At 42.4% G+C, this 23,983-nt stretch overlaps 1 protein-coding gene across 1 annotated transcript in view; it reads right to left on the bottom strand.

The window, feature by feature from the left end:
• Positions 1 to 990: 990 nt before the first annotated feature.
• USP31 (ubiquitin specific peptidase 31) overlaps positions 991 to 23,983 on the bottom strand; it is an 86,227-nt gene continuing 63,234 nt past the window's right edge. Inside the window, exons 12-17 of the mRNA XM_006148317.2 lie at positions 23,814 to 23,943; positions 18,020 to 18,139; positions 15,379 to 15,604; positions 9,860 to 10,018; positions 8,256 to 8,408; positions 991 to 5,193 (exon numbers count right to left, since the gene is read on the bottom strand). Of these exons, the coding sequence (XP_006148379.1) occupies positions 3,623 to 5,193; positions 8,256 to 8,408; positions 9,860 to 10,018; positions 15,379 to 15,604; positions 18,020 to 18,139; positions 23,814 to 23,943 (2,359 nt within the window). The 3' untranslated portion in view covers positions 991 to 3,622. The remainder of the gene's footprint in view (positions 5,194 to 8,255; positions 8,409 to 9,859; positions 10,019 to 15,378; positions 15,605 to 18,019; positions 18,140 to 23,813; positions 23,944 to 23,983) is intronic.

Raw genomic sequence — 23,983 nt, 5'->3', positions numbered from 1 at the left:
TCCCCACATCATCTCATACAAACATAGATGACCAAATTCTAATGGAAAGTGACTGTAATGGACTTTGAACCCCTGAACAGTAGAGACAGCTCCGCTGACAAAGTAGATGAGAGAGTAAAATGTCTCCAAAGATGAAGGGCATTTTTGGTTTCCAGACAGAACAGACTTGCTCCAGAGGAACCACACACCTCAGCCGACTGACCAGGAGCCACGTGATCTTTTTGTTCGGGAGGACGGTTATTCCACTTACGCCACCATCAGCATTCCCATTTGATCGGCTGTGCTCCCAGGGCTCCTCAGCTACGGCAAATTCCTGAAGCTTTCACCTTGCATTTATAAACAAAGCAGGCCCTCAATGAACGTTTGCAGAATGAACAGAGGATGAAAAATGATTTCAAAAGAATTTAAGGCAGCCTCGCAGTTATTCACAATATTTTACCATGCCACAAATAACTCCCACATCCATTTCTATTGGTCCAATATATTATTAATTAATTTTAGTTAGGCTGCTTCTAAGATGAAAAAATACAAAAGGGGTAGAAATTGCTCTAAAATGATAGGAGTGTACTGGTTTCTTTGTGCTTCCGCATTATCGAGGGGTTCCAAAGGGGGGGCAGGCTGAGGAGGGGGCAGGCTGTCCTAAGGAATGATACAACCACAGTGCACTGGACATTTACAGTAAAAGAAATCAAAAATAAAACTTTTTTTAAGCAAAGAAATATTACAGATGCAACACTACTGTTGGTGATTATTTTGTACCTACCAGGAAATGACTAATCAAGCCCACCTGGTTGTCAAAAAAAAAAAAATCCAGGTCTACCATTCTTAGCAATTTTTTATAACCCCAAAGAACATACAGGTTCATTGTACCAAATATTACTGGGACAATGAAAATATTTAAAACACCTAGTCCATAATCTTACCAAATAACTGAATTGAACCAAGTAACAATTTTCCTAAAAGACACCTGACACTTCAAAGAGCACCTCCAAAGTTTTAGGTAAAATATCCTTTTCTGTGGCTTATAGTCCTATCCTCCTATCTAGTAGTTAGATGTAATGTAATTTTCAGTTTCCTGGCCATGGAAATACAATAGTTTAAAGATGCTCAGACAACACTTTAACACTTCCTGATTTTTTTTTTCTATTTAATTAAATCTGAAACAAGGACTAAACTCCGTGGACATAAAGTTTATAGATACTGAAATTTTATTTCTAGATCCCATGGAAAATTAAGGGTATCTGAAGGGTCTTTTTTTTTTTTTTTTAAGACACTGGACATAATGTAAAATCCATCCCTAGAAGCCTCAAGAATAAAAAATATTTACCACTGTGAAATTTAATGTTTAATGTTCTATTCTTGTTTAACTGAGTATAGCCAAAAAAAAAAATTAAAGTCCAATGTCTAATCAAACTATCCTAAACTGTTTCAGAGCTTCAGACAGATATCAAAAAAGATCTACCTACTGAACAAAGGCAAGATATTCAAATTAGACAAATATTCACAAATATTCAATTCCTGACATTGACAATCTCACTTTTGGTGCATCTTTTTTAGGAAGTAAAAACAATCCAAGAAAACCAGGAGGGTGGCTGAACACTGATCGCGCTGTCCACGTGCCATTGGAAGCAAGGGTAAGATGGAAGACAGCTGGTCACCTGCAGTGATACACCACAGAGGAGAGGAAGTGGCTTTACGATTTACTGAAGTCTGTGCAGGAAAACAAAGACCTAGCGAAGAGGGAAGCACAGGACTGAGTGCGATGGACAACAGGCTCGTGTTCGCTGAAGTACAAGGAGCACTGAGGTCACTTTCACAAGGCTGAATATGTAAGTCTTAAATATTGCAAATTTTGGAATATTGAAAATTCCAGCTACCCTTGACAAAAATGGCCTCAGACTTGCACGTTACCGGCTAGTGCTCAAGTTAGCAGCAAACAAACAAACAAACAAAAAATTACCCAGTGGAAACATTTCCCAAGAGGCATCCATGGGGAAAACATACAACAAGGCAGTGCGGAATGCATAGCTAGCATACATGTGTGTTGTAGTTACTTCATACACAGCAATACTGAAAGAGGAGACTATAAACTGATCTGTGCACCAAGATTTCAGGAAGAATTTGGAGCATCTATGGCCAAAACAAAACAAAGTTAATACTTAACAGTACATAAACCTAGTGTGCTGTGTTTCATGGTAAAGTGACACGTTAAGGAGAACTAAGACCATGACTCTCTTGATATTTTTTCAAATAAAAATTTTTTTAAAAAGCTAAAAATTGAGCAGGAAAATATTGCCAAGAGATCTCCAAAAAAGCTTGAACAACTGAGTTATGTGAGGTTCCCCTTTTTCTGAATAAGCAATGCAATTTGCATTGACACTGCCAGATGGAACTTTCTCCTGCTTATGAGTTCTGGGTATGAAATTAAATCTTAAAGCACAAAAGAGAAATAAATGAGTTACAGCAAAGCAGTCATAACTGAGCCTGACAGGCAGGACCGAAGTGCATACATAATACCGTGTCACACACGGCTTCAATGCACTCTCTGACTCTTGGCAGTAGGCCACCTTTCTCCTCGTAAGTTACAAGATGAGGAAACCAGAGCAGGCAGACACAGTGCAGTATGGAGCTTTCAACCAACAGAAAAATGCAGTGCCAGAGAAGGAAAATCAGAGAGAGTCATGCATCTAGTTTAGAATCCATCCCCCCCCCCCAGGAATCTGTCAAAGGTGTTAACTGCTCTACTACAGCTCAAAATCCCAATGGCCTTAGCTAGCAAATTTAGAAGGAAAAACCTTTAACTACTAGTGACTTGCTTTCTGACGATCCAATTTGCTACCTTTTAGGACATATCCCAGAGTCAAGACAGGTTAGGTACACACATCTCTGCAGATAGAAAGGTAGTAAAAGACTTCATTTCTACCTTAAAAACTTCCATCTGTGGCAGTAGGAGAAATAACACAGTCACCCCCATGTCACCTTCCTCGTTAATCCATTTTACGAATGCACATCCAACCTAGACTAGCTGAGTATATACCTGAGAAACATGAGTTTTAAAATATTGCCCTTTACGAAGACTGGTAGATGGGGCCAAAGTGCAGAAAGCAACAGTTTTTCCCTCAATTTGTGTCACTGTTAGTGTCACAGTTTTCAGAGTTCCTGGTGCCATCTAACAATCCATGGTGAGGACTAATCCCGCTCAGCTGAAACCCAATTCAAAGAATTCATCCTTCTACACACTAATGATAGCTTAACTGGGTCACAGGTTTAAAACCCTAGTGTCCAACCAAAGTCATTAGAGTTCTCAAGAATGAAATATGTACAATTGCTAAAGGGACCATCCAGGGTATCATCTATAATTATTCCAGTTAACTTGGTATCAATGTTTTGCCTATGGCTGTTATTTGGTTCAATGGCAGAATAAGGCGACGCTTTTAACAATTTGCAATTGAATTCTCCTCATACACACACACACACACACACACACACACACACCAGGCACACACCAGGCACATGACCCAAATAAAATACAAAACAAAAGCATAGGGGGGCTTTGGTGGGAGAGGAGGGGTTCTAAATAAATAAACATCTTTACAGACAAAACACTTGGATTGCAGAAGTATCACTGAGGTTTTTGAGAAGGCCGTGCAGAGCTTTGCATGCTAGAAGATAACTTTTTTGAGGATTTCTCAGCAGACTGCCTGGCACTAGGAGATGCGGGAACTCCAGAATCTAGCTGGGAAGACTTGGATTTGCGAGTGGACAACAACGAATGTTTAGCAGAAGCAGGGTCCTTGGAGACAAGCTGCTCTTTTCCAACTGCATTTGCATTTGGCTGCTGGGAACCTGGAGGCTGGTGGCCTTTCTCTGCCTTGTCATCCACGGAACTCTTAGAGACTGACTTAACAGAGCTTCCACCAGCCTTTTTAGAGAGCAGGGTTGTCTTGCCAAGATCAGTCGACCGCCGCGTTTCCTTCTGTCTCAAGGCTGATTTGAAGAAGGACAGACCCTTGTCCTCAGACTTGCTGTCCCTCTTCAGGCCAGACTTGATGCTCGTGCTGGGTGAGCGCAGGCTGGCCATGGAGGAGCTCCTAACATGCTTCCCATCCCCTCGGCCTTCCACCGCTCTGGTCTGACTCACCCGAGGGGAGTTGGGTTTGGAGGTGGAAGTGATGCTGGCTCTGTCCGAACCTAGGCTTTGTCTGGAACCCTCTCTACTTAAGCTCCTGTCTGAAGTCCTCCCCTTCCCAGGAGGGAAGGGGCCCCTCGTGGTAGGGCCCGAGGCTTTTTTGGCAGATGTAGATGAAGCAGTATAAGCGAGGGCAGAGGCAGACTTCTGCTTCTGTGGAGAAGGGGATGACACAGAGTCCTGGGATTTGGGAGATGAGTCCTTTTTGGGTTGGACAGAGGCAGGGGATGAATGCCGTCCACTGACCCTAGAAGAAGAATCTGCTTTGCTTCGGGAGCGGGAGGGCTTTAGGGAAACTTTTACAGGAACAGGAGAAGAAGGAGATGTACTTGAAAGAGATGATTCCTGACTTGCCAAGGCTGGTCTCCCTTTCCGCAAGCTTTTATCTGGCTCAGAAGCGCTTTTGGAGTTGGGGGATCTCTTGGTTGTGCTCTCTGGTTTCTTGGAGAGTGAGCCTGGGTGGCTAGGGGGTTTCACCTCTTTGACTGGAGAGCTGTCTACAGAATCACTCTGATCCACATATGCAATCTGGTTATTGTTATCAAATGGATCAGAGACAGGCGGCAAGCGATCCCCTTGTGCTGAGCTTTTGCTCTGTGTCTCTACAACACCGGGGTTCGATTTGCGAGTGTCTGGTTCTTCTTTGAACACACCTTCCATGACAGCCAGAGGGGCCCGACCCACTGCTTTGTGCTCACGTCGACTGTGACTATCACTTGGTTCCTGGTAACTGCTAGACAGGTTCCTCAGGCTACCAAAGCAAGAGATGGAGACCTTGTCATCCACGGCCTCCCCGATCTTCTCCAAGGTGGAGGCAGAGCTGTGAATTGGAGAGTCCCCTGAGAATCGGGAAGGAGAATTGGAGCGCATCTGAAGCTTAGCAGACAGGGACCAAGAAGGTCTCATACAATTTTCGTTGACGGCCAAGGGGCTGGTGACAGAAGATCTGGATGACAAACTCTGGCGCTGGACGCTTCTTACAAATGGTCGAGTTGAGAAGCCTCCTGAAAACAGCAAAGAGAATATTGTTAAACTAAACCAACAAAAACATCCAGCTAACATCTTAGGGCACCGAAGATGAAATGAAGGCAAGCCTGGAGGAATAACAGGAGCATGACCTTCAGAGCCAGTCCGCCTGGGGCCAAGTAGCTATGTGACTTCAACTTTTCTTAGCCCAGTTCCCTTATCTATAAATTAGAGACATTCTAATTCGGGATTGGCAAGCTATTCTCTTCATCTTCTTGCTGTATGTCAGGGGAGGATTTCTCAGCAGACTGCCTGGCACTAGGAGATAGGGGAACTCCAGAATCTAGCTGGGAAGATTTGGATCTACAAGTGGACAACAACAAATGTTTAGCAGAAGCAGGGTCCTTGGAGACAAGCTGCTTTTTCCAACTGCATTTGCATTTGGCTTCCTTTCCATATGAGGTCCAGAGAGTAGATCTGTTAGACTCCGTAGGCCAGCAGTCAACTCTGCCACTGTAGGAAAAAACCAGCCATAGGCAACATGTAACCAGATAGGCATGGCTGTGTTAACAAAAACACTGTATTAACACAAAAAGGCAGTGGGGCACATTTGGTCTGTGGGCTGCAGTTACTGACTGCTGGTCTAACTCAGGGTTACTGTGAAAATTGAATCAAATCTTGAAAGTCCTGTGCCCACTAGGCATCTGGCTCTCCACAGATGCTCACTAAATAAGAGCATCTTACTGAAAAACATCCAGGCTCACAGAAGCCAAGTCCTTGACCAACATCACAAAAATAATTAGAGGCAGAGCTAATATCGGAACCTATAACCATCTGACCCTAACTCAATACCATATGTAAGCTGGCCTGTAACTGCTGACTATAAAAGTAAATCAACAGAAAGAACTAGAGAGAATTGGACACAACACACTCCTAACCAGAGTGACTTAAAGCTTCCAAAGCGGGTCCAGCAGGTAGCATGGTGGTTATGGCTCTGGACTCACACCAAGCCAACCATAGTAAGGTCTATAATGGAATCACGAAATTAGTTAGTTTTAAGATGGAGACAAAGCAGCTCAGCTGTTTGCTCAGAAGAGACAGCTTGCAGCAGTGACTGACCCAGGCAACATGACCTAGAAGTAAAAGAAAGGTGCCCCCCCCCGCCCCACCACATACCAGGAAAAAGATAAGATAATGGTTTTTACGGCCCAAAGAATCTCCTGACCTTCATATCCACTCCAAAATTAGGAGAAAAATAACTAGACCAACATAGAAACTCCTCTCAATTCTTCCTCCACAACCATTTTCCAGAACCCCTCCCTTCTTCCTTTCCTTCCCTCTCCTCCATAAACTCTCTGCTTTGCTATATCCACAAAAAAACAAAGCAAGCATACTGTTCTGTAGGTACTACCCAACACCATGGCAGAATGATAATGTATAAGAGGATATGAGGGTTGGGACCAGCAGATGGAGTAAAGGTTATGTCACTGAACTCCCACATGGCCGACCACAGTTCAAATCACAGACCCAGCAGCTTGAAACTCATGCTAGGTGTGTGGGCATATGTGCCCAAAATCCTGAGAGGAGAATGGATTGTGGTGTGGCCATTCCCCCCGGAGGGTGATTTCTCACTTTCAGTCTCCTGGCAAGCGCATGTGTCCTATAGCAAAAAATCTCTCTTTAAAAAAATAAAAAAGGAGAAGGATGTTGAGGGCCAGCAGGTGGCATGGTGGTTAAGACACCGGTCCCATGTGGCTGACCACAGTTTGAGTCCTGGACTTGGAGACTTGAAAATCACACCAGGGGCACATGCATGCATGTCCTAAATAACAGGAGGAGAAGGTATAGCAGCATGGCATTCCCCCCGTAGGGGTGATTGCTCACTTTCCCTCTCACTGCCTCTGTCTCCAAGGAATGCATACATTCTACAGCAAAAATGAAGAAACAAATTGGTGATACTGATCTCACCAACTATACCATTTAAAAATAGACTGGGGCAAATCAAAGGTAGGTTTATGGTTAAAATGAAGTAAATTCTGAGCTTAAAAACAGCTTGGAAAATAACCTCTACCTAAAGAAACAAAGGTTCACTAGTTAGTTTCCTATAAGATGTGAGAAGCTAGCAGGAGCTTTAGCAAATACAGTCCAACAATCTTAGTTTACAAATAAAGAAGCAGCAAGCCAGAGAGGTGCCAGTGCCAAGGCTACAGTGCAGCTCTCCTAGCTGGCATTCTGCTTCCAGCCCCCTGTAATTTCAGTTCCATTTCATTTTCTCAGAATTATCCATCACCACTAGAAGCAGATTACAGCGATCGAAATGCTGGCCACAGAGCAAGACTTGTTGGAAGATGAGTCACTGTCCTCATTATAGAAGCTGAGGTCACTCTCTACTCTTTCCAGCTCTCAGTACTTTGGCTGCCTGATCCTTCCCACATCACCTGGGGTCCTAGTTAGCATTAAGGTCTATCCTGCCATTACTCAAGCTGTAAGTGAAAGCATTAAAAAAAAAAAAAAAGTCAGAGTTAGAGTTTAATCAGATTTTCCCAGTTTTTATATAGTGACTATCTTCAGAATTCTTAACAACCACCTCTCTGCAAAGGCAATAGTTTTTGTTCTACATGCTTCTGTACCAAAAAGAGCACATCACAACTTCCTTTGTGGGCAGCAGCAAGGTAGTAGAGAGCAGCTCCTGGAGCTGAGACTCAAGGGCCTCTAGGCCAGGCCCAGGACAGTGACTCCTCGCAGCTGACTTGGGGCAAACCACAGGCTTTCTGACACCTTACAGCTACCTGGAAATTTTAAAAAGCACTAAGAAAAAAATGTATACATTATTTTGTAGAGTTAAAGCTCCATCCTCTACATTAGATCTTAAAACTAGAAAATAATAAAGTGGGAAGGAATGTCTTGGGTCACAAAGGAAAAGCTAACAGCTATGTTTACATAAAATGTTTCCTCTCTGAGAGGAACCTGAAGCAGCACAGCCTCTCCTCTGTAACTCCCTCGAAGTTGTTCCATAGTCTCCTTGGCACTTAGTTTGTAAACCTGAGGGACCTTGCGCTGTGTCTGAGTTGCCATTTTGGAAACCAAAACCCATACCCACCGTCATCTTCGCTCCTTTCCCCAGTCATCTCCACGGACTCAGAGAGTGAGGCCAGGGAAGTGCGTCTGGAGGAGGCTGCAGAGGTCACGCTGGCTTGCTTACTCCCCGGGAGTCGGCTCACCCAGTGTTCACACAAGGAAGAACTTGTGGAGCCTGCAGAAAAGAAATGGGCACTGGGATCAGGGCAGGGTCGCACGGCCTGTAACTCACACACACCCTACACGTTCACAGGAAGTACTGTGAGCTAAGCTGGAGCTAATGGAGGTCCTTACCTGAGGTTAACTTCTAGGCCCCAGGCTTTGCCTGCCTAGACACCCCCAGTTAAGATGAAAAGATGTTTGTAGTAATAAAATACAAAAGTAGAGATGCACACTTGATATTACAAGTCTGAATCTGAAAAGATGGTAAGAGAATGGAATACAGACATTCATTCATTCAGTCTACAAATATTCAGTACTCACTATGTGCCAGATACTGTCTTAAGCACTTACAGTATTAACTCTGACAAAAAAGAAAGAAAACCACTGTCTCGTGGAAATTTTTAAACATTTTCAATATTAATAATACAGAAACACACACACACAGAGCTACATGTCAATCTGCTGCTGCATGTCAGCTCCAGAGTCCCCTTAAATCTAAACTAAAGCTAAAGAAACTCTCTTGACATTGTCTATATAAAGCAGCACAACAGTCTCAGACATCAAAGGGTGTCATTTCTGGGCCTACCTCCAACTTGAGGAAGCGTTGAGAGAAGACCTAAGAGCACTGGAGTGCCCACCTGTGTTGAGTGAGTAGCTACAAACTGAGTTGAGGAAGAGTTACTCTGTCTGAGCAATGCTTCCTTTTAGCTGCTTCGAACTTACCTCTTGCAAGCTTCGAAATGAGCAGGCATTGATACTCCCTAACCCCATCACTTATTACCATGTTTCAGTCTTCTGTCATATTCTCTTAAAGTCAAACTTTACATTAAGGAGCAGGTATCCTCTGTATGGATTATGTGCATCTGCACCCATATCATGTGTGGATAATGGTTCCTGCATTTATTTAACATGACAGGCAAGATCCCATCAGGCTAAACCTGAGCCATTTAATATTATTATAGCTGTCAATCCTTCCCCTAACAGAATAGGCCAATCTTCTCACTAGAAAGGAGAACTATTTCTAATGGTACTTTAACCTTTACAAAATGTTTTAACATGCATCTACCAAACCTGATGCATGGAAGGACTCCACAAGGTTAAGTATTATTATTACACCTATTTTATAGATGGTAAAGATGTGGCCCAGATGGGACATGCTCCAAGATAAACCAACAAAAGGGTATCCAGCTCATCCCAGCACTTATCACATGAGTAAACATCATGAACTCACTCTGGGCCAGGCTCTACTTTCCCCTTTACATCAACTCTGCTGGTTCACAGCTGCTCTCACATTCGACCTCCCTGTCCCCACTTCCTTAACTGCAATCATTTTGGTTTCCAGATTAAATAAGAAATGTGAGAATTAATCTGATCAAACTCACAGTCATGGAGAGAGGCTGTCTGGATCATGAATTACAGTCTTTTACTCTGGAAAATACTGCCTGAAACCAGGGTTGGCCTTACCTGCCACTGAGCTGTTAGCCGACCATGATGGTATAGCTGTCCGCCTCTGGTAGAAAAGTATGTAGGCTGTCTGTGTGCAGACCTCCTCTTCGGACAGCTGCTGCACATCGCTGTCATCGAAGCAATACCAGAGACCATCCACAGAGTTCTTACAGTATGCTGCCCAAAAAAAAGCCCATCATGAGTACGAAGGCAGGGTGAATACTATTAACAGTTTCATTTACCCACAGACATCATCTCTTTGGTTCATATAATTAATTCAAAAACGTAAGGCTGCATGCAGTAATAGAGAGGTTTAAAAAAAAATCCAATTCCATACCACATTCAAGCAAATTTTTGAGACATTCGCAACTATTCTAAATAGATGTAGTTATTTTTTATTTTCATCTTAGAAAACACAATATTCTCATGTATTTAAACCACTGGGTTTCAATCAAGGATAATTTTTTCCCTGTAGGCAACATGTGGCAATGAAGGAAGACATTTTTGATGATCTCAACTTGAGAGGGTAGTGCTAGTGTGTTACTGGCATCTAGTGGGCCGAGGCCAGGGACACTACTAAACATCCTACAGGATTGCAGACAAAATTACCTAGCCTAAATCTTAACAGTATCAGCTTTACGAAACCCTGACGTAAGCATGTTGTAGTATTTCAGTGTTTATTAAAAACAGAAAATAATATGAATAGAAATAATAGTATTAATAACGGCAGTAGTTACTATTTGTTTAGCATATATGTGCCAAGTATCTCATTTAATCCTGAGATTAGTTCTGTTATTCTTCCCAATTTACAGAGGCTCAAAAAGATTAACCAGCTTGCCTACAGTCATGCAGCTGTTGAAAGGCAGAGCCCAGCTCACTTCAGGTTTATCTAGTCCTTGAGCTTGCACTTAAATCCCTGTCCTACCTTGTTTCCCTCAGCAGGTAACACAAACAATGCTCCTTGGAAGCTCCTCAACAAATTGAGACCATGTGAGTGCAACTTGAGAGTCAACATTTGAGAGTCACATGAGACCTTCTCTCCATTTCAAATTCTAAGCCTGAGCCAGACATCATTTGAGCACCAGCAAGAACAGACATCCTACAAGGGGAGTTATAAACTTGATCCAGAAAGTTGTATTATCACATTTTCTAAAAATACCCCTTACTGAGGTGAGAATAAGTACTAAAATATTTAGCTGAAAGCTGCCAACAGACTCAGGACGGTCCCAGGAGCAGAGTATATAAGGTCCTGGGTGGCACCAGGACTGACTCTCTCAATAGGCCATGACCACTTCCCAAGTAGGGACCCATAAGAGATAAAAATGACCCAAGCAAGGAAGGGCTACACCAGACAGGTGCCCACACAAGGAAGAGCAGAGGAAGAATCTACAAATATAGGGAGGGGAGTCATTTGCAGCTGAGGACACACTGACACCAGACAGGGAGAGACAATAAATATGCAAAGGACAAATGGAGCTATAAAAACAGCAACATGAGCCAATGGCGTCCGGTTAGGCTTGATGTTTAATGACCCAGATGGTACAGTGGCCATTATTTTGGACTGGAAAGTTAACTATAGAACTATAAAGGCTGAACATGACAAAGAGAAGTGACAGACTAATTCTGCACTGGTTTCAGTCTGTTTCTCTTCAGATGGACTGCTGTCAGTCACGGAGTGGGAACTGAGGCAGCACAAAAACTCATTCACGGGTAAACAATGTATTTACAAAATAATTCCACTTGCTCTTCTTCAGGAAGCATTGCTTTCTAGGCCAGTGGTACTCAAATTGTGGCTCACAGACTGGAGCCACAACAAGAAGGGCACCAAAACACAGATAAGCATTTAACAACTTTTATAGCAATCCGGCACTGCTGTGATATTTTTATTGTGTTTTTACAATTGGTTCATTAAGGACTGGAAATTTTTAAATAGAAACAAGTTGTTCATCACAGATGGTTTGAGAGCCACTGTTCTAGAATCCTTATACGAGTTAGCCATACACATGCCACATAATTACAGCTAGATTTAATGCAAAATGAAGAATACATCAAAACAAACATTCCAAATGAAAACTTAAAAACAGAGTGTCTTCAATTCAACAATGCTGACCGTATTTAAAATGTTCTTTAAACAGAACTCCAAATATTTCACGTACCAGAAAAGCAGCAGTATGGCTTAAGCATGGGAAAGATGAAATAAAACAGAAAAGAACTGGGTACCTCATAGGTAGTGAGTCCTGTGAAACAGGCATGATCACTCTGAATCACTGATGTGGTAGCCAAGTTAGAATTACTTACTTAAGGTCACCTAGTTAGGAAGAAGTGTCTAGCTTCTAACCCAAGCTTCTTTCACTAAACTGTACTGCCTCCAGGGTAGATGGATGAGGGCTTTCAGGAATTTTCCAAAGTCTGTTTTATATATAAAGTGCAATATGATACACTAGAAATCTAGCACCATCCTATTTTTCTCAATAGCTTCTTGCTAGAAACCACCTAACAAGTGAGCCCATAGTTTCCTTAGAAGCAGTTTGCCTTTACCAAAACTGAAGCTAGATGAACACCAATCAGGGCTGCTGGGAAGTATTGCTATTAATACACCAGGTAGTGAAATTAAATTGCTTCTCAGTCCCTTTCCATCCTAAAAGGCTCATGAGGAACTAATGCCATGATCAGAATCAAAAACACAGACATGATTAGTAATGCCCTACTGGCAAAAACTCAAACAGATACAACACTTATACAAGTGGCCCTCATAAAATATAAATACAAACATGTAAGACAACCGACACAATGTTATAATGTAACACTTAAGTTAACTTTTGTCTTCTATGATACTGGAGCATCTTTTGAATTCTCCACATTCTTTTTCTCCTTGAAAGTGTTTCCTAGGGCAAGCAGAGGCAATCCAAGCCATTCCGTTACCAGACACACTCAAAGCTGGGATCAGACTTCTCACAAACACTTGCTGCCTGCAGCAGCTAAATATTTAAAGAACTTGAACTAAAAAGGTTTTCAAAAATTGAAGATGATTGTACCCACTCATCTTCCCTGAACCTCTCTCCTCCTGAGAGAGAAAAGGGCAGGCTGAAGCAGTGAGTAAGTGAGAGCTGGGAAGGCCAACAGACTCCTTTACCTTGCTGGGCAGGGGATTCGTGCCAGCTGGCCTCCTTCACTTCCCTCTATCTTCATAAACCAATGGGTCAGCAACTAGCATTCTAGGATCTTGCTGCAAAAGCCACTGAATTATGAAGCAATCAAGTCTCTGAGAAGTGTATGTATAAAATGCGTTGTGTGTGAAGGATACAGAAAGCCAAGTCCTGGACACCCATACAGATAGTCAAATTTATAGTTATCACCTCACATGAACCTTCACCTACACAGACGTCCAAACAGGAAGCCCTAAAATCTGTCTGGCCTCCAAAAGGCTCATGCATGCCCTTAACCTAATAATTCCACTTCTGAGGAGCAATCTCAAGAAAATACAGAATTGTAGTCCAGAAAAAGTAAATATACACAGAGATCTTTATTGGTATTATTTTGAAAGTTAAAAACCAGAAACAACAAAAATGCTCAGCAATGGGGAATGGTTATATCGCATTAGAGGTCTATCCACAGAATTTTCTGTGGTCTTTAAAAATAACGTTTATAAAAATTAAGTGTAGGGCCAGCCAGGTGGTGTGGTGGTTAAGGCAGCTGGATCCAATATGGCTGACTGCGTGGTTTGAGTTCCAGTGGCTTGAAAACACCACATCAGATGCAAGTGTGTGCATGCCCAGAATCCCAAGAGGAGAGTTGAGAAGGGATGTTGCCATGGTCATATCCCCTAAGGTTGCCTTCTCATTCTCTCTCTCTCCCTGTCTCTCCCACAAGTACATATGTCCTATAGCCTGCCCCCAAAAAAGTGTCAACGTCGAAATATTTGTTACAATACTAAGTGTGAAGATCAAGATGCAGAAACACGTGCTAATCCTTGCTGTGATTCTAATTCTGAAACTGTGACCATCTTCCACTCAGCCCATAAAGTGCTAAGTACAGGCAACAGGTCCCTGATCCCCAGGGCTTCTATCACCACGGCACACACTGACCACCCTCTCCTCTGACCTCTGCTTCTACCCGCTATCCACATCTCTACCACAGAACCTAGTGAACACTGTCGCTCTTTTCAAATCGTATTTGTACGTACGCCTTCCTACTCCTTACTTTATTGTACTCCTGGAAAATAAACATTGGAATCTGTTCATCTCTGGTATGACAGAGCCCAGTACAAGCTAGACAAGGTGCTCAATAAATGTTTACCTGAACAGAACATACAGGTATAAGCACAACAGTATAAAATAATGGCAAAAGCATAACAGAAAAACACTGGAAGTACATCCCACACGTCAAAACGTGACTTATACGCAATAGAGCATTATTCAGTCTTAAAAAAAGAAGGAAATTTTGACACATGCTATAGCATGGATGAACCTAAAAGACATTACACTAAGTGAAACAAACCAGTCACAAAAGAACAAACACTGTGTGATTCCACTTGTAAGAGGTACCTAGAGTGGTCAAACTTACAGACAAAAAGCACAGTGGTTGCCAGGAGTCTGGGGGTAGGGAGGACTGGGAACTAGTGTTTAACGGGCACGGAATTTCAGTTTGAGAGGATGAAAGAAGTTCTGAAAAGAGGATGGCTGCACAGTAATGGCAGTACTTAATGTCCCTGAAGAGTACACTTAAAAATGGTTAAAATAGTAAATTTTATTATATATATTTTATCACACTTTTGTTAAATGTTACCAATGGCTGTGTTTGAGTGATAAGCCTGAACAAGGGTGTTCTGCTTCCACCTCTCTCTGATCTCTAAATTTTAACTGATAAACACAACTGCTTTTAGAAATAAAAAAGTGGGGGCCAGTAGGAGGTTTTGTGGTTCAGGCGCTAGATCCCCACAAGGCCAACTGCAGTCTGAGTCCCGGATCGGGCAGCTTGCTTTCTCACTTTACCTGTCTCTCTCTCTCACAGTTAGTCTCTCTCTCTCTCTCTCTCTCTGGTGAGTGCACATATCCTATAGCAAATTAAAAATAATGATAATAACTAAAAATTAAATAATTCTTTAAAAAAGGAATTAAGAAAAAAAACTTAACCTAAAAAGCAAAAGAAAAAACTTTCCAAGTCACTTTATAGACACCATAAAAGTGGTTCACGATCCCTCCGAATGAGGAAGAAGCTAAAACCTCAAGAAGGTAGCGTGAAACCCTAGAGTGCGAGTTAGGTAAACACGAGGCCATCCTCAGCTGACCAGACAAGTGCTATCTCTCTGTGCCCACTGCTCCCCGATCATGCTAGTAACCACCAGGTGAACTGACTCAGGAAGAGGAGGAAGATTTCCACTTATTTGCTCTTGGATAGAGACCCAGAGGATGAAAACTGCCTTGCAGATGAGGTACTGCCTACTGGAAAGCACTGCTCAGTGCCAGGTGGCCCTGTCACAAACAACACCCGTCTGAAGGCATGGTCAGCACAGACACGCGGCCTCTCGCGCTGCAGACCTGTGTAGTGCCCCCCTTGCATGGTGCCATGATGATTGCACACAGCATACAGGTCATAGATGCAGTCCTCAGGGTCCCTCCCGAGTCCATAGGGCCGTCTCCATGGGGACCAATGGGATGGCAAACTCCAGCTGCTCTGGCTTCTCTTAACCACATGAGGTGTCATGTCCAGGCCAGTCAAGGGGAACTTGACCATGTTCTGAAGTTTCATACGCCTGTCTCCTTCCTGTTGCAAGAAGAAAAACAAGTTCTGATGATATTTTAATGCAAGCAGATGGAAGATTAGTTTAGCGTGGAATGTGGACCCTACCAGCTGAAGTGGTTTGACTTAACGAGCTGATGTTTCCCAGGACACACACAAAACAGGGAAACAGTTTTATCTGTAAAGGAACAGGTTTTAATATCACTAAAAGTGAAACAGTAAGCCTCTCCAAGTCTTCATTTACTTATCTGTTAAAGGGTTTTTAGGTTTTGACTTAGAACAATGAAAATGTCAGGTGATTCACCCAGATACCCGTCACAGGGACATGAAAATTAATGGCGTGATACTTAAGTGAAGAGCAAACCACAGTGCCTGGCCGAGAAGAGCCTTCAACACCTGGTGTCCCTTCTCTTCCCACTTCCTCCAATGAGTATAGTAAAACATTACACTGACTTAGCATAATATATTCTTTTAGTCGGCAATCTTGGGTAACCTGTATTTTCCATTAAGTCTATTAAGGAAATCCTGTGAGATCCAACCATCAGTTGAATGGATATTTCCTTCATGTGCCTTGTGTCTACAGGAACTTTTAAAAATCAACTAGGCATGGATATGCCCAACCCTTACAAGCTATGGAACCACGGAGGGGAGAATGTTCATAAAAGGAAGGAATGATGAGTCCTAGATGGTCAGGCAGGCCAAGGTGAAGAATCTGGACCTTATTCTGCAGTTAGGTGGAGGTGTTAAGGCTTTGAAGGAGAAGGCAATGTCCACAGAGTTGAGTGAAGAACTGTTTGTGAGCAGTGCATAATGTATGTCAGAAAAGAAAGAGTAATGGAGGTTAAGAAACCAATTAGGGGCCGGCAGGTGGCATGGTGGTTAAGGGCGCTGGACTCCCACATGGTCGACCATGGTTTGAGTCCCAGACCTGGTAGCTTGCTCGCTCACTCGCTCTCTCGCTCTCATCAAATTAAATAAATAAATAAAGTTTATTTATTTATATATATATGTCAATTAAAAGGCTGCAACTGCAACCAGCTGGAAAGTAACAAAAAGTAGAAACTGACAGAGCACAGCAAGAAGGGGAGGAAGGAGACACATACAGGAGTCAATGGAGAGCCACACCAAACTGAAGAAGGACTACCTACTGAAAGGGGCAAGAAAGAAAGTCAAAGATGACACTGTAATTTTGAGTCGGAGTTGCAGCAAGAGTGATGATATGCCTTCAAAAGAAACAGAAAGCAAAGGAGATTAGTCTGCATGGGGGAAAGTGACAAAGGAGGCTGGAATCCAAACCCTTAACCAGCTTCCTACTGCAGAGCCCAGGGGAAGTACAAAGTTGGGACATCCAAGGCAAATGCCCATTCTTCACCACCACAGGTACTGAACCCTGAACCTCTGCATGAAAACCTGTCTCTGGGGACCACATGTATATCACCCTTGACACCTCCTTTTTCTCAGCAAGTTCTAAGCGTCTCTTGAACCTACTTAGACCTCTCCATCCATCACAATCCTATTCCTACCACTAGCAGGTCCTCCTGGGTGACTACAACAGCTTCCTCAGGTCATCTTATAGCCACTCATCTGTTCTCCACAGAACAATCTTCGCAAAATACAAATTTCATGGTGCTGCTGCTCTGCTTAAACTCATCAAAATCATACTCTGCCTACAAGGGTCTGCTTGGACAACCAGCCTCCACCCACCTGGACCACCTCAACTCTACTCTACTGCCCCACCCTATGGAGCGCCAGCCCAACGAGCCTGCCCTCAGCTTCCTGCATGCTATGCTCCTTCAGGCACCAGGCTCTGCACACACTGCTCCCTCTGCCACTGTGTGCATGCCCCTGCTTCCACCTCCTCTGGAAAACACAGACTTACTTCAGATACAAATGTTCTTAAAGCCAGGCTTCCCTTTAACCTCTCTTACAATAGGGCTGTCTAGGATAATCCTAACCTCAGGGAACAGACAGACATTTTGAAAAACCTGACTCACAATACAATATAATTCGAAGCAGATTTTCTTTGTATATATTTATGACTCATCTCCCTAACTATATTAACAGCTCCTTGGGAGCAGGACAACACCCGTTATTACATTAGGTAGAAATAGAATTCTACCTCCCCCAGAAGGGACTGCTACTTATTTTTAATCTCAAAGTACACATACTAAAATTTAAGCACATTTACAAGTCTAAAGCAAGCCCTCAAGAACAAAGAAAAATATCAAATATACACAGAATTTTAAGGGTCACCAGACACACAAGTTTTGCTCTGGGAAAGAACAAAACATGACCCCAAATTCAAAGGCATATGTGTGTCTGTAACACATACAGACATGATCACTGGATCAAACAGGAACACCAAAGAACCCCACCAGGAGGGGCCATAAGAAACTTGGCCATGGCTTGTTTTTCCCTAGGAGAGAGGGTTTTCCTTACCTGTCGAAATCTCTTTAGATGTATAATAAGTACATCTGGCAGGGTCCACAGACTCAGCGTAATACTCCCCTGCTGCAGCTGCTTACAGTGTGGGCAACGCCAGGCGTCATCTGGGGCAAGCTGAAAACAAGAAGCATGACTTCTGTTAAGCACCGCTAATGCAAGACTTTGTTACAGGAGACTACTGGACTAGCTTCTTAGCCAGGGCATGGTACAACTCAGAATCTCTCTGGAAACTGCATATGTCAGGAGTTTATAGAATAACACAATCAAGGGGACCAGCAGGTGGTATGGTAGCTAAGGTGCCGGACACGCCCACATGGCCGACAACGGTTCGAGTCCCAAACCTAGTGGTTTGTTTTCTCCCTTTCTCTCTTTTTTTCTCTCTCTCTGTGTCTCTCCCTGGTCAAATTAAAATAAATAAAGTAAATAATTCTTTTAAAAAATAAAGAGTAACACAATCAAAAATGTCACCTGGCTAGAGCTGGTACCCAACACTTGCTGAATAGATCAGCCCTCAGGAAGAAATGACTACATTGGTATATACTATACAGAGGATACCAGATGTCCCAGAAACACCTCAAACTCAGCGTACTCCCCACTGAACACAATTCGTCATCTTTCCATTGACATAGTTCCTCTTTTTCCTCCTCATATATATCCTACCTCAGTAAAAACCACTGCCACCCACCAAAGGGAGAACATGGGTAGGGGGGTATCCAAAACCCCAAAACCCTTCCCTCTTCCTCCTGCTCCTTATCTACCCAAAGTAATTCTCTCTGCCATTGCTCACATCTGTCTCCCCTCCTTGCCATGCCCACTAAATACCATCTTAATTCAAAGTTATCACTCATTGTCTTACCTGGACTTCTGCTCTCTCACCTATTCTCTTAAGGACTAAACTGCTTCAAATAATCTTCCCTCTGCTATCAACAAGATCTTTCTAAATGTCAATCTGAGGTTCCAAATCCACATGTCATCTTGGTAGGAAAAGTTTTAAAATGAGGACATATTAATTTTAGGTACCACAGGTAAAAGATTTAATCTACTCCAGCGTTAAGAAGATAGATCAGATCTGGGATCAACAAAATGAGATAAGGAAAGCTCTGAGCATGGATGACAATGCCCACTGAAACAGAAGAGAAAGGATTCAAGGACAAAATGTTAGAGAACGCACATTTTTAAAGAAAACACCAAAACTGAGAAACCACCAGGGCCTGAGATACAAGGCCAGTAAAAACAGGCAAGATAGAAGCACACCAAGAGAATGGGTGAGCAGAAGCCACTGAAGTGCGCACACTAGGGCCACTGAGAACTTCAGAGACCAGTGTCCAAAATGCAAGTCAGAAGATTGACAGGAAGTTTTGGAGTGTGTTTAGAATTGAAACCATTAGAGGCAAACTTAGGCAGAAAAGAGGAGATAATGGGATGGTAAACTGGAAAGAGATACAGGGGCTCCCGCCTCTCCTCATTACAAGGAGACCCAGTCACGTTGGTAAGAAAACTGCCAAAGACAGAAGTTTAGGGGAATGGGAGTGAATCAGAAACTCAGATTGGACAGGAAAGAAGTTGTTATCTGGTGAGTGCATATCCCTGGGAGAGATATTATTCTATGTGGCCATCCAGCTACGTGCTTGTAGTAAAGTAAGTTTTGTTTGTTTACGTTCCAAAACATTACGAATAATTTTATAGAATACACTAAGGATGCTGTGACACGTAATTGTTCTGACAGTTTCTAACTGCTCCGATTTCTGTACTGATCTCACTACAAACTGTTAAGAGCTCTCAGCCCTGCCGACCACACTTGGAGCGTCGCTGGACTACCCACTCTGCCTCGCAGATGAAGGCGGGCCATCTTGGCAGGCGGCTCTTCCACTTCTAGATGGGCTGTTACAAAGGCCTTTACTACGTAAGAAAACAAAAAACACTCTCCCTTTAATTTCCAGTCTTTAAACTCTGCTTTTAATATAAAAGTAAGTCTGATAACTCTCCCAAGGATAGTCCTTCAGTGCCTAAAAATAGCTATCAGATTCCCACTCAAGGTCTGCTTTATCAAAATACAGCCAGTCGTGTCATGATTTCTAGATGTATCATTCTGCACCCTCTCTTCCAGTCTGCCAGTCTCCTAACAGTGATATTCAGTGTAATGAAATGTACAGCTCTACCACTGTCAGAGCTCGGCAGTTTCTAAGCATCCGTGCGACAGCATGGCATCGGCTAACAACCATTTTGCTGATCACTGCTGAGCCTGAAGACCCCAAAATTATTGCCACACAGTCTGCTGCTATCAACAGATCCCAGCTTCTCCTCTTGTGTATCTATACTCTTCTTTTTTAACCCAATACTGAACTTCCCAAGAACCATTCATTCGGTACTTAGCTACTGAACACTTTGTCTGGGCTGGGCACTGCTCTCAATACCACTACGGTGACCGAGATGGACGGAGTCCTTGTTCTAATGGAGCTTATATGGTCTTAATTCTCTCCCTACATCCTGTGCTCCAGCCACACTGGCCTTATTTCTGCTTTCCAACCATGCCAAGTTCCTTCCTGCCGTAGGTCCTTTGTTTCCTTTAGCTACTTGTTTGCCACGTCTAAGCTATAAACAGAATGAGGAGAGAAATGTCTGTCTTGATTCCTGCTCTATCTCCATACCCAGTACAGTACCCAGCAGATACATGACGTAGAGAGCAGCCGGATCTGAGCAACACAATAGTGACCTTAAAATACATGCAGAAACACTGGCTAATGCTGCAAGGTTAGCAAAAGCTCTTAACAAAAAATATGCTTTCTGCCTCTGTGTCAACACTGCAAGGTGCAGTTGGTTAAAGGAAACTCTGTGTTAGCCAGAGAAGGCCCAAGAAGATAAGAGAAAGTTCGTATAGGACTGCAAGGTGCCAGCGGTTTGCGATCTTCAGTCAATTAACATCTAAAACCAACTAGCTTTATATTCCGCTTCCCCTTCTCCCTTTTTTTGTCCTATTAAAAAAAAAAAAAAAAACCTGAGGGGCCAGCAGTTGGTGTGGTGGTTAAGGTGCTAGACTCCCACATAGCCAACTGTAGTGTGAGTCCCGGACCTGGGGTCTAGTTTTCCTACTTTCCCTTTCTCTCTCTCTCTGGTCAAATTAAAACAAATAATAATGATGATAATAAATGAAATCATTCTTTTTAAAAAATTAACCTTGGAATAGCTCATAGCCACAGCTTCCTCCATCAGAGGGGTCTAGACCACTTGACGCCCACTTTTCTCTACTTTTGTGTCTGTGTGTGTTTATTTCTAATCCTCAGCCACCCCCCTAAAAAATGCATTTAGCTGTGCAGGTCGCGGCAGGATGTATCCACACACACCTACTGAATGAATGAACCCCTATTAAAATGTACCTTGTTAGCATGAACTCATTCTAAATCAGTGAGATGTTTCAAAAATACCAATGCTGTCATCCAGTCAATCTGCCTACCACTAAACTTTGTGCCTTGCTCACACATCTCCCAAGTCAATTTATTTTAATCGCCAAAGGGAGTACGCACTCACCAGAGACAGACAGACAGACAGACAGAGGAGAAAAGTACTTCCCAATGAGGTATGATCACACTATAATACACTCTCCTCCATTTCTCCATCCTGTCGGGATTTGGGGCGTGCACACACACATGATCATTATGCTTTTTCAAGCTGCTAAAGCTGGGATTCAAACCAAGGTTGGCCATGTGGGATCCAGCTCCCTTAACCACTAGGTTACAAGGCCGGTCCTTCAAATCAATCTCTTTTTAAAAAATTATATAGGTCAAAATGTCACAGAGTCTGCCATCAATTTCAAAACCAACTACCTAAGAAGAGTAAGTTACAGCATTCTATATAGCACAATAAATTAACTACAGTCAAAATAATTTGTTGTATATCTCAGAACTGCTAAAAAGTTTTGAATGTTCCTAACACAAAGTAACGATAAGTGTTTGAGGATGAATGTATATACTAGTTACCCTAATTTGATCCTTCTACATTGTATTCCTGTACTCAAACATTACACCGAACCACATAAATATACAATTACAAGAGTGTTCAAAAAATTCATGGAATTATGTATTATGAAAAAATCTATACAAGGATATCAAAATGTTTATACCACAATAAATTTAATATTTTAATTTCATTTTCCACAAACTTTTTGAAGTTCTCTTATATTATGTATCAATTAAAAAATAAATAAAGGCCCAACCACTGTGGCACAGCAGTAGCACCCATGCCGGGTGTGTGTGTGTGTGCATGCCCAAGATCCCAAGAGGAGAATGGAGAAGAAGGGATTGTGGCATGGCCATCCCCCTGGGGGTGATTTCTCACTTTCTGTTTCTCTCTGTCTCTCTGGTGAGCACACATGTCCTGTAGCAAAAACCTCAAAAAAAAAAAAAAAAGTTCTTAAAGTAAAAAAATAAAAAACAAAAAAGTCAACTATTTTATAATTAAGCCCAAACTGAAAAAAATATATATATCTTATGAAAAACTACTGTTAAAGGAACTAAGTTAATTATAGCTTAGGGGAAAGAAAACTCAGTGAGAATATGAAAACTATTTTTAAGTACGTGAAGGACAGACAAGTAGAAGAAAATGAAGATTTCTGAGTCTTAATGCCCTCAATAAGAGAGCACCCGCTGGCTCTAGTAATCAGGGACATAGTTCAGGTTAACTTCAGTTACCATCAGAGCTATCCCAGAGAGGAAATGGTGTGTGTCAAGTCTTGAGTAGGCAAACACCTCATGGAAGGTATTTAAATAGAAGCTGCAGAATCACCTATTTGAAATTAAGTAGAAGAATCTAACCATTAGAAAAAATGAGTCTTAAGAGTCCCTCGATCCTGAAATTCCAAGATTCCCTACGTACAGGAGTGAAGAGTCAAAATTATGACCCTAAACATTAGCGTAAGATGAGATGAACTCCAAGTGCTCTGGGAAAAGTTTCTCATGGACAAAAACCACACAGGCCTGTGCCCACCCATAGAAACTAATTTATCCATCTCTCTGTACATCCATTCTTTTAAACATTTACTGAATCCTGACTACCTGCAAAGCACTGTGCTGCATGCTTCAAAGCACCACTGCTTCAAAGCACGACTGTTTAAGAGAACCTTCTGTCTGTATCTGCCCTGTTCACTGCACCTGTGCCCACCCATAGAAACTAATTTATCCATCTCTCTGTACATCCATTCTTTTAAACATTTACTGAATCCTGACTACCTGCAAAGCACTGTGCTGCATGCTTCAAAGCACCACTGCTTCAAAGCACGACTGTTTAAGAGAACCTTCTGTCTGTATCTGCCCTGTTCACTGCACGAGGTTTTAGCCATAAGTGTCTAATGAGCACTTAAAATGAGGCTAATGCAACTAAAAAAATAAGTTTTTTATTTAATTAAACTTAAATTTAAATTTAAAAAGGTCCTGGCATCTATATTCTTAGTATACAGGTAGTGAGTTGAGAACCAACTATTTCAGTTACTAAGAAACATAATCTTACATTTCTAAATAGAAACGAAAAGATAAACTGACCATTAGCAATTAAAAAGGAACGACAAAAATTCATTTCTAGAATATTTCCACTAATCAAGATTTTCTAGAAATTTCACTACTTATTAACAAAAAGTCCTAAAAGTAAGAGCACTAGGCTGCCCACTACATGTATCAAACCTATGCAAATGCAGAGTCCTAGGGAGTGTTCTGGGGGCTTCGGCGTTTCTCCACTGTCATCTGGCCATGCCCCTGTCTCTACCAGCCTCAGCACCCAAGAAGTACTTGCCAACTCTTACCCGCTCCTCTTTGGTGTACAGTTGGAAACACTGGGATAAAGTGCAGGTCTGAGGCTGATGATGACGCTCCCTTTGCAGACGGACACTTTCTGCGTCAGGAATGTACTCATCTTCAGTGTTTACAAACAAGCTACAATTCAGGAGGAAAGTATTTATCAGAGAACGTCTAG

Source organism: Tupaia chinensis, unplaced genomic scaffold (assembly GCF_000334495.1).
Source record: "Tupaia chinensis unplaced genomic scaffold, TupChi_1.0 Scaffold000231_2, whole genome shotgun sequence".
NCBI classification, from domain to species: domain Eukaryota; kingdom Metazoa; phylum Chordata; class Mammalia; order Scandentia; family Tupaiidae; genus Tupaia; species Tupaia belangeri.
The sequence above is the reverse complement of the archived record's forward strand: the minus strand, read 5'-3'. Positions and strand labels throughout refer to the sequence as shown.